We start from the raw sequence: 10,439 nt of genomic DNA on the forward strand, positions 1-10,439 counted from the left end.
AGTTCCGTAATCTTTGTTACTGCTCGATGTCGCGAGTCACACCTTTATCAGTTTTGTTGTAGCGCAAGACGCACCGAGATCTGTCTCGAAGGTTCCGGCCACTCGGGTGTCTTTCCACAATGTTCCAGCCCGTGCTGGTAGCTGTTTGCGACGTTATCTAGATTGTTCTGTGCAGCCTTTAAATTGAGCGTTGCCGAGTGTGACGGGCATTCTTTGTTCGACGATCGACGAGCACGTTTGTTTCTATCGCCGCCGCCGTGTTGCTTAGTTCTTTTGCGGGCGCAAGTCAGCCCAAATAAACAGTTTCTTTAGTGCAATCATTGACCCTTCAATTGTGTCGTCGACCTCGTCACCACTACGTGACAATATGCTGATTTACTCATACTTGCGACATAGGTCTCAGTTTGTTAGTATTGCCGGTGAATGCTCCCAGTTGAAAGCGGTAGCTTCTGGGGTTCCGCAAGGGAGCATTTTGGGTCCATTTCTTTTTGTTCTTTATGTTAATGATATTGTCAACATCGACAGCACTGCTAAGTACATAATTTACGCAGATGACACTAGCCTGTGTTTTTCGGGTACTTCAACAGCTGATCTCGCAAATCGAGCTAATAAAACCTTAAAAGAAATAAATACTCGGGCGGCTGATAATCATTTAAGGATTAATGTTAGCAAAACTGCAGCAGTCATGTTTCACCCACGTCATAAACATTTTGAACCTCCTCTAATTGAATTACACAATACCAGAATAGAATTTGTGCAGTCTGTGAAAACTCTCGGCGTTTACTTTGCAGCAGATATGTAGTGGAATGATCATATTATTACGTAGTTCAGAAACTTTCCAGAACAGTTGGTATCATGCGCCGAAATTGCTTTAATTTTCCTACGTCAGTTAACATGTTACTTTACCACTCTTTGTTCTCTTCCATAGCCAACTACGGATGTATGGTGTGGGCAACAACAGCAGCTGAAAATATTAACAAACTCACTGTCTTACAAAAGCGCATTATACGCATTGCATGTAAAGTGCCGTATTTCTTCCACACTGCAAGCCTTTTCCATCAACACAACGTTATACAAATGAAGTCCATGTATCACTATAGGCTGTGCTATAAATATAAACTCGCCATAATGAAAAAGGATGACTTCTTACTTACACTTGCTGGGTTAGAGCAAAGCAGAACTGTGTATGATACCCGCGTAGCAGAACCTTGGCATGTTAAGAAATGCCGCACAAACTATGGCAAACAAATGTTGCAGCATACCTTACCGACCCTTCTGAACCAGTTGTACCGCTCCGAAAATATAGATTTAACCAATATTTCTTTGAAAGAATTGCCCCAAATGTTCATGTAGTTTTGTACTGTAAAAGTACAATGCATTGCGCACTAAAAGTACGTCTCTTTCTTTGTACCGACGATGTTTTTTTTTCTCCTCACATCTTGTTTGATGTATTGTACTCCGCCGCCGTCAATGCTGCTCTGTAAGAGGAAGCCAGGACCTCTCAAGCTGTCTATACAGCTTTTTCTTTGGCTGTCCTCGCAACACCAGTTGCGGAAATAAACCTTCAACCTTTTGAGCCTGTTACGCTTAAAAAGCATAAATGTTATGTTTAGCCAATTTCCGCAGGCTAACGCGCCTTACCTGCAAAATATTACGCCGTTAGCAGTGAAACACTCGAAAACAAGGCGCCTCGCCTCTGCAAACGCCAGTTCTGTAGTAACTGCTGTGCCTTATACGGCAGAGGACAGGCTGCTGTGTACAGCACTTACTTTCGACAGTGGCCTTGATCCTGTCACTGAGCTGCTGGCGGTCGCACCTCCTGCCTTCTTCGGTAAGCACGACGGCAGCCGCAGGTGCCTCACCGAGCTCGTTGTGCGGTAAGCCCACCACGGACACCTCGGCGATCTCGCATTCATGTTCACGAAGCAGCAAGTCTTCCAGTTCAGCCGGAACCACCTGGTTGCCCTTGCACTTTATCATCTGCTTGAGCCTATCGACAATGTACAACCTCCCGTCTTCATCGCAGTAGCCAGCGTCACCTAAAAAGATTCAGCTGGGTGAAGACAAGGGCGCCGCACCTGGCAAATTCTTTTGAGCTATTTTCTGTCCAGAAGTAAAAACATACAGGAAACATCGATAGGGTGCAGGGAATGAGTGGATTTAGTACATAAACTCGTGGCCTCTATGGTGCACGTATTGCTAATTGTCTCACGGTCAGCCAGACACCCCCCGTGATATGAGCACGTATTTTATATCACCACTATGATGTTTCGGCTTAAAGAGGCTGTAAGGTAAGAAGCGGAAAACTAAAACGTAACTTCTTTTTCGAACTTTGGATAGCTGCTTGCTCCATTTCGAACTTCTGAAGTGCGCGAGGGTGTCTTGTGGTGCAGATCATGCTATGAATTTCTTCCATCTATTGAGCACCATGTCATATAGGTCGGCCCGGAAACCATTCAGCTTCCTCAGCAAAAACAACTTCTGTAGACAATTTTCTGTTTTGAACAGATTTTATTTCAGTGCTTCATGATTATTTATTTAATTAATCTATTTTATACATACTGCTAACCTCTTTGCGGAGGTTGTTGCAGGTTGGGGGTATAAAATAAAATCACAAAATGACAAATGCTGACAGTCCACACTTGCTAACTTTTTACACAATTCTATATGGCAGTGTGGAACAAGAAATAGAAAAGAAGAGATAAATTTGATGCAATACAATACAATATGATACAATGCAATGCAATACAATATGGTACAATACAATCACCCTTAAGGCACATATGTTTCAGAATTTTTGTTCAGAGATCGGGCTAGATATATATAAGGTTCTCAAGACAATAGTTGCGAGCCGTGAACAGAAACTTTCTATTGATGAGCAATTAACAATTTATCGGCTAAATAATTCCATTCGCGGACCGCCAGGGGAAAGAAAGAGAACATGAACGTATCACTGCATGCGCGATACTCGACTAGATGCTTGGAATGTCGTGTTCTTTCGTTTCCTTGTGGTGAGAGTGAAATGTATATTGCGGTCAATTTTGAGGGCTCTAGTTAGAAGAAGGTAAATAAACTTTAGTCGTGTATTTTTTGCTCGGGTAAATAAAAATTTACTTCATGAGAAGTAAATCGCTAATTTATTTATATAGCCTTCGCATTCTGCTTTGAATTCCAAAAAGGTGCATTCCGTAAGCCGGAACATGAGACTACTCTAACCATGTTCACCTCGCAGGACAACTCAACAGTGATAGACCATACATACATCTTCCTGGCCCAGTAGCGTCGGCATTTAACAACAAACATGACCGTATTGCTCAGAATGCCGCATGACACTCCAGACATTCTACCAACGAAGGCACGTCTCCTCTCCTAGCATCTCTTTTAGGCTGCGTAGTATTTGAGTGGTCCTTTTGGAGGACCTTTAAATAAAAGAGCGCTGCACAGAATCGCAATTCTCCTTATGGCTGAAAACAACATTAGGAACGAAAAAAGTTTCCAGCAGTGCGTTTAAGTCAGCATAAGAGCTGGAAAGGACGAAGCCAGTTTACAGGACTTTCTTGACTAAGTGTAACCTTTTCTTCCTTACTATCATCCTCAACACTATCTCCACTATTATTATTATCAACTAAATGCACCATCACTGTCATTGCTACTACCATCATTAGCATTCTGAAGCGTTATCATCATCGCTCCTGTCATCGTTATTATCATCCTCGCGCTAGATACGGATAATTACAATTTGTTTTGCACGAGCCAGGCGTGCCACAGTATGTTTAAACGATAGCAATGCAATTATTTCGTCACGTACCAAAGGTTGCTGATGAAAAAAAAAATATTCATTACAGTAGAAGCAACGATATGTTGGCGCCTTTACACTCCTCTATTCTCTCCCGCAGCGTCTGTCCTTTTCAATACAAGTTGCAAAGTGTGTTTACCCTCTCTCCTTTGGCCTTCTGAGTGACTACGTCCGACCAGTTCAGTGGCAGAAAGCACGAACCTCAAGCCTATTTTTGCATATATGCAGCCTTTTTTTTTGGAATGGACATGAGAAGTGAGGAAGGAATAAGAACGCAACGCACCGTCGTCATCCACACTTGCCTGCCCTGCTTTCTGCAGCGCGGTGACGTGAAACAGGCGCACGGCGACTGCGCCTCACCTGGCACCCTGACCCCTACTTGAGGTGATTATAAAAACACCACATCACTGCACACTCCTGATAGTTTGGCTACAGTGCTCCGTAAGCAAGCATCTCAAGCCTATTTTTGTTTATCTGCAGGTTAGACTAATCATCTCCGTTGTTAACTTTTATACTTCTCTGCAGGGCTGCCGAACTTGGCCAACACCACCTAGACTAAGAGAAGTCCAGCGCACGTCCCCCTCGCCACTAGTCCTACGTCACGACAGTGAGATCTGGGGATATATCAGCGGCGCCGGGCGCAAGCGTACGCAAGCAAGGCGAATGGAACAACTCGGCCGGAGTGTGCGTGTTTTCAGCCTGTGTTTGCCTAGTTCCTAATCCGTGCTGCATAGGCTCTTGCAAGCAAGATATCTACAATGTGTGGCTGTTGTTGAGCACCAAACTGTCGCTCTGACTATGCCAATGAATCCAAAGCACAAGTGTACAAGTTTCTGTCGGACTCAGCTCAAAATGGAGCGTGGCAAAGGCTGTGCCGTGGAGAGACTTCATACCGATGAAGTGCACTGTGGTAAGAAAGCATTCTTGTTTGCTTTCTAATACACGTGGTGCTATTCACCGCTATTTTATTTAGCGCAGTAAATTATTGCGTAGGCGTGCCCATATCGAATATATAATTTGGACAGCACAGCTACTAATAATCTAGTAGCATTCGCCTTGTTTTTAGTGCGGAACAGAATTGTTTTGCGACCTAAATTATTTTCTTATAGAAACACGTTTTTTTTATAGTGGCCATGTGATTGTAGTTACCGCAGTAAATGACTGGTTTAAAGCCGAGTCAGCTGCTCGCTGCGTTAATATATCCATGACAATCTCAGTTTCCAGCTTAAGCAGCTTTTTTATATTTACGTAACAGCTTTGTGACGAGCACTTCCGTGAAAGCGACCTCGTATTCACGACAAGCTACACCGAGTGTCGTCAAGGTCACCGTTCTGAGTAATATCTCTGCCTAACATTCTATCTATGTGGCCTATAGACTCGCCGTACCGAGCGTCTAAAAAAATAATAAAAAATACGAGTTTATGAATGCTACACCAACCCACAGGCGGCAGAGCAAAGTTTCTTCGCGTCGGGGTAGGCCAGGTGGAAGCCGGAGACATGCTCACAAAAGCCCCAAATACATTCGAGCTACTGCTTTGAGACGAAAAGCGAATAAGTTTTCTCTCTCAGAGTGCTCGTAATACTTTCTTGTTACAAAGTAATAATTGCGAATATGTAAGCATCAGCCATTCATGCTTTTGTTTTTGCACTGAATAATTCGCTGATATCGATAAAAGTAGGAAAACACACGAGACTATTCCATACCTGACCTCAACCACCCTTCTTTGTCGTAGAGATCGGCTGTTTCTTTAGGCCTCTTGTAGTAACTTTTGATCGCCGATACAGAGCGGTAGCAGATCTCTCCCCTTTGATACGGTCCGAGGTTCTCACCGGTGACCGTGTCTACTACCTATATGTTGACGGAAAATACACAATGCGGCGCAATCTAGGTCAAACTCTTGCTATCCGCAAAAGAAAATTCATGAACGTTACCAAGCAACTTTCAAAAAAAAGCACAGAATTACATTCAGTATTAGGCTTTGTAATTTATGTACAATACCTGCATATGCAATAAACATCTTTTTCTCAAAGGTGGCAGCTGCGGTGCATATAAAATACAACAATTGGTTCTAATAGGGGTGGCAGCGTGCTTGCGAAGGGCATGGACACTGCGCACGCTATCCCTTGCGGCCTCAAAAGTGGCCTGCATCTGTTGTAGCTGTGCGCGCCGTCGTCTTTATCTCCTTATGATGACAAATCGGGAGTCATTACGAAAAGACATAAGGTTAGATGTTATTTTTTTGGTATTGTGACATGTATGAGGACTTTCTATGACCACGATTGTTGTACTTTGGTGAGATACATGTAAGAGCAAGAGAGAGTCAAATAAGGGGAAAGAGCAAGGTTTCTTTGCTAAAACGACAGTGGCTTACTGAAAGGTGGAAGTAGTAGAGATCACAGGCAAAAGATCTGTGGTCGATTGTACGCCATCTGCTTAACGACCCTGGTTGATGGCATTTCGAAGACTACATTTTTAAAACAAATATATTTTCTTCATCAGGCTTGCGAGGGACAGAATCCAGATACATCTATATTCCACAAAAGCAAAAGTGGTGTGAGACGAGGGAGATAGAAATCATGAAAGCCCAAAATAAACAACAAGGCTTAAGGGGAAGCATAAACTTGCTAGCAGGCGTTTCAGCAAGACACGTGCATTTGTCTACTAAAATGTTATCATATGCAGCTAATAAAATGTAATCTGGCATTGGAACGCCATAAAAGCAAGACGTTTCGGAACCTACTCGTCTTCTTCGTCAGGTGTGAATGCAAGCTGGACTCAGCTTGCCTTAATCAACTACCTAATTCGCCTAGTCAGTGAATGTAGTTCGTGCACGTAAGAAAGGATAGAGACCCTTGAGAGTAGTTTACGTTCCTCGTCATATACTGAACGTAGCCTAACGCTAACGGGTCGTGTTGGGAGAGCCGGTTGTCTGCTGAGTTAACCATATCTCTCCGGGTTTGTATGCACATTTCTGTCAGGCCTTATTCAAATCGAGATTGCAGCTATACCTTGCGTTGAACAAGGGAACCACGCGCAGGCAGGAGAGGAGGAATGCGTATATGATTATCTAGCTCAGGGTTCCTCTCCTGCTGGTGCACGACCGAGGAGGCACTGATCCGAAGCATCAGCGTATACATGCTTTTGTCCCAGCAGGTCGCATCGAGCCAACGTACCCCCTTCAGACGAGCTGATTCGTCCCGACTCGACGGTCGTTTAGCTAGACACTCCAGCGTATATACGGTCTCGACAGCCGGTCGTCAGCTCTATAGATCCACTCAACCAGACACAGGGAGTTTATATGAACTCGAGAAAGTAAGGTCTTGCCTCACATTTACAGAGATATTTTAGACATATTTGAATACACCCTGAAAAGCCTTGCTTCTGCATTGTGGCACACAATACGCGACAAACGAACGCTGTTGTCCCGGCCACGTTTTCTTTCCTGATGCGAGTGCACGCTGGGACAATGCGTGCAATGGACCATTTCGGAAAGTTGCGCGCGCCCCCTACGCGACCGCCGCAAAGCAGGCTGGGAATTGTGAGCGTGGCTTGCCGGGCAGGATCCGGCGCAGGAGTGGTTCGACATGGACGTCGCGCAAAAGCAGGTAAACAAAACTTTTTTTTGGGATGCTAGCAATGCTTTTGTAGCATGCTTGCGCCGCGCAAGTGATCTTTGCATTGCCGTACAACTTTTTTTGTGGTTTTGCAGCCGACGCTACGAGCGCGAAGCGAGTATTTTCGCACGTGAGCGCTCGTGAAGCGCGCACATGTGCCAGTGTATAGTTTTAGCTATGCTTCAGAAGGCACGAGCGCGATCCTACGGCTAACAGGCGTGTTTTGCTGGTAAGCGCGCGCTAACAGTGCATTTATTTACTGGTCGCCCGTCGCGAACCTTCAAAGTTTCTGCGGCTGTCCCGGCGGCAGGCGTAGTACGTAGCGTACGCATTCATGTTTGTTGCAACAGTGCGACATAGTCTTGTGAGAATGTACGCGCTATATTTTAGCAAAATACGTCGTTATCGCGCACTGCCCATTCAATCTTTTGGTTATAGCGTGCTATTTAGTCTACGGACGAGTCTGAAACAAGTATATCGTCGAAAGAAACGGACAGCGCATTCGTTCAATGAGTACATCTTGGAAGAAAGTAGTAGTTGAGTTGGTGCTTAGCTTGTGCGAGCGCATTTTCTTGCCTATAGTGTTGTTCGAATAGCACGCAGCAAGTGCGAAGCAGAACCAACAAGCACTGTTACATTGTGTGTAGCTGAGCATATTTTTGCGATACAAATAGTAGTTGCTGTCTGTGCCATATTCAACGAGTTTGACGGCTCGTACTATCTCGGTCGCGGTGTCCATTTGTTACTACCGTGGAGTGCAGATAGGCGCAGCCAAAATATGAACGTGCCTCGGTGGCTACAAGTAACGCGAACGCGGTCGAAAAAAACTGCGGCGGATATTTTGCTAACGTGAAAAACATGGACGCGCCAGTACCTTGTACTTGGGCGGCCTCGGAGTTTTAGTTAGCTGGTGGTTTACCGAGGCCGTCCTTGTGCAACATTCTTCACGACCGCGCGTAGTAAATGAAATGGGTTCAGCGTTGCTTTTCAAGCATGCTTGCCACAAGTAACCAAGACACAATGAATGAATACTTTATTTCAAGATCGCATTGGTGATGCCATGATCAGCTGTGTATGCTTCCATGCTCTGTTTATATGTGGAGTGCCAAAGAAAACATTTTGACACTTGCTTATACCCATGTTGCAGGTACCACTGCAAGCCATTCATAATGCACTTCCTCTCCAAGCAAGGCTACCGAAAGGGCCATGGACAAAACAGTTAAAAGACGTTCCAGATGGGTTCTCAGAGCAAGGAATCTTGGCACATCAGAATTCACGTGGTGCTCAGAAGCATACTGTAAGCGGATACAGGATGTTCAAAGCAGAGAAGGTGCACAATGTTCTTATTTGCAAGGCTGACAGATCCACTTTTCTTAAAGCAACAGTGGAGGCATCATTCTCTTTGGCAAAATTATATAACACTGCTGCTGTGCTCTCGTCAAATGGAACTGTGGACGAAGGAACCTGCAACTGCCGGGCTGGAGCTGCAGGTGTTTGTAAACATGTAGTAGCAATTCTATGGTTTGTATTAGACCTGAAGCGCTCTGGGGCAGCCTACGTGCAAGACACACAGTCGTGTACAGACAAACCCAGAGCATGGGGTACTGGGGCAAAGAAGGCCAACGTGCACACACGCGAGTTCTCAAAACTGCGTTTTGTGAAACATATGCCAATGAAAGCTGGCAGGTATGCAACTCAAGAAACCACAGTTTCTCTGACAGTAACAGAAGACCATATTAAGAGAATGTATCAGACACAGAAAAATATTCCAAACGCCATGCTATGCAAGACGCTGGAGGACAACCACTTTCAGCCCGTACAAGTGAAAAGAACACGTCAGGAGGAGGCTCTCAGCCAGATGCCAATCAGGTTGCCGGTGCAAGCCCTGTGGGTTGAGCATGTGCCAGCTGGGTACACGTTCGGCTCCTGTGAGCTTACTTTAGAAGACTCATGGGCCCTTGAGCAAGCGACTAGGATGCAGAGCGGCTCTACAACATGGAGCTTCGAGAGATCCAAGCGCCTGACTGCTTCACACTTTGGAGATGTGGTGTCACGGAAGAAGCCAGCTGATGAGAAGTTTTTTAAGAGGTTGTTCGGGTCTAGCCAGATGCAGACCAAATACATGGCTGATGGTTTAAGGAATGAAGATGCAGCCGTGCAGCGTTACATAGACAAGAAAAAGGTCCCAGTTAGGATTTACTGTTGTGGGTTGTGCGTCAACCCTGGTGTCCCTGTTCTTGGTGCAACGCCTGACCGTGTTGTAGAGCAGGGAGGAGATTTTGGTCTCCTTGAAGTTAAGACCCTCTCAGCTGCCAAGGAACGGGGTGAGGAATTAGAAAATGCTGTGAATACGGCACCCTACCTGAAGAATGGAGTTCTTAAACCAACGCACAAGTACTTTTACCAGGTCCAGGGGCAAATGGCTTTGACTGGACTCTCCTGGTGTGATTTTGTGGTTGATAATGGCACAGACTGCACTCTTCAGAGGATCACTTTTGACAGCTCGCTTTGGATTTCCAAAATGCTGCCACGTCTCCTGGAATGTCACAAGAACTACCAAGAGCACTGTGCTTGTGTGTGAATTTCAATGACTTATTTTATGTTACATTGGTCTGCAGGACAAAGATGCTCGGACTCGTAACATGCTTTGGCATGTGTTCATACTTATGTATATTTGTTTCTTAAATATCTTGTATTGCATTTTTTTCCATGAAGAAAGTGTTTTTCTGCGTAATATCGTTATGGCGATGTGCACGTTGTGCCACAACCCATTTAAATGTGTGTGCCAGTAATCTGTGTGTAAAAAGTAAATGTCAAGCACCACACGTCTTGCTGCCTTGTCCTCCAAGTTCCTGTCTCTACATTTGTCGGCTACCTTCCTTGTGATTTTTCCCTTGTCCTTTGCCTGAATTTTTTTTTTGAACCAACTTTTTTTCTCGTGTTGCTTGTCGATAAGAAAGTCGTGCTCTCTTGGCAGACAGAGGAAAGGTATTTTTTGGATTCCTTGTCCACTGTCGTTTCCTGCCAC

At 44.9% G+C, this 10,439-nt stretch overlaps 2 protein-coding genes across 2 annotated transcripts in view; one reads left to right on the forward strand and one right to left on the reverse strand.

Moving 5' to 3' along the window:
• LOC146191953 (putative 4-coumarate--CoA ligase 1) overlaps window positions 1-10,439 on the reverse strand; it is an 80,502-nt gene that overhangs the window by 14,138 nt on the left and 55,925 nt on the right. The window contains exons 7-8 of the mRNA XM_084600408.1: window positions 5,501-5,645; window positions 1,770-2,039 (exon numbers count right to left, since the gene is read on the reverse strand). Of these exons, the coding sequence (XP_084456534.1) occupies window positions 1,770-2,039; window positions 5,501-5,645 (415 nt within the window). The remainder of the gene's footprint in view (window positions 1-1,769; window positions 2,040-5,500; window positions 5,646-10,439) is intronic.
• LOC146191954 (uncharacterized) lies at window positions 7,273-10,192 on the forward strand. Its single transcript, XM_084602346.1, has 2 exons — window positions 7,273-7,402; window positions 8,559-10,192. The coding sequence occupies exons 1-2, from the start codon at window positions 7,382-7,384 to the stop codon at window positions 9,990-9,992; spliced, it is 1,455 nt and encodes a 484-aa protein (XP_084458472.1). The 5' UTR covers window positions 7,273-7,381; the 3' UTR covers window positions 9,993-10,192.

This window comes from Amblyomma maculatum, chromosome 4 (genome assembly GCF_055883805.1).
Source record: "Amblyomma maculatum isolate TAMU_Amacu chromosome 4, ASM5588380v1, whole genome shotgun sequence".
Lineage (NCBI taxonomy): Eukaryota > Metazoa > Arthropoda > Arachnida > Ixodida > Ixodidae > Amblyomma > Amblyomma maculatum.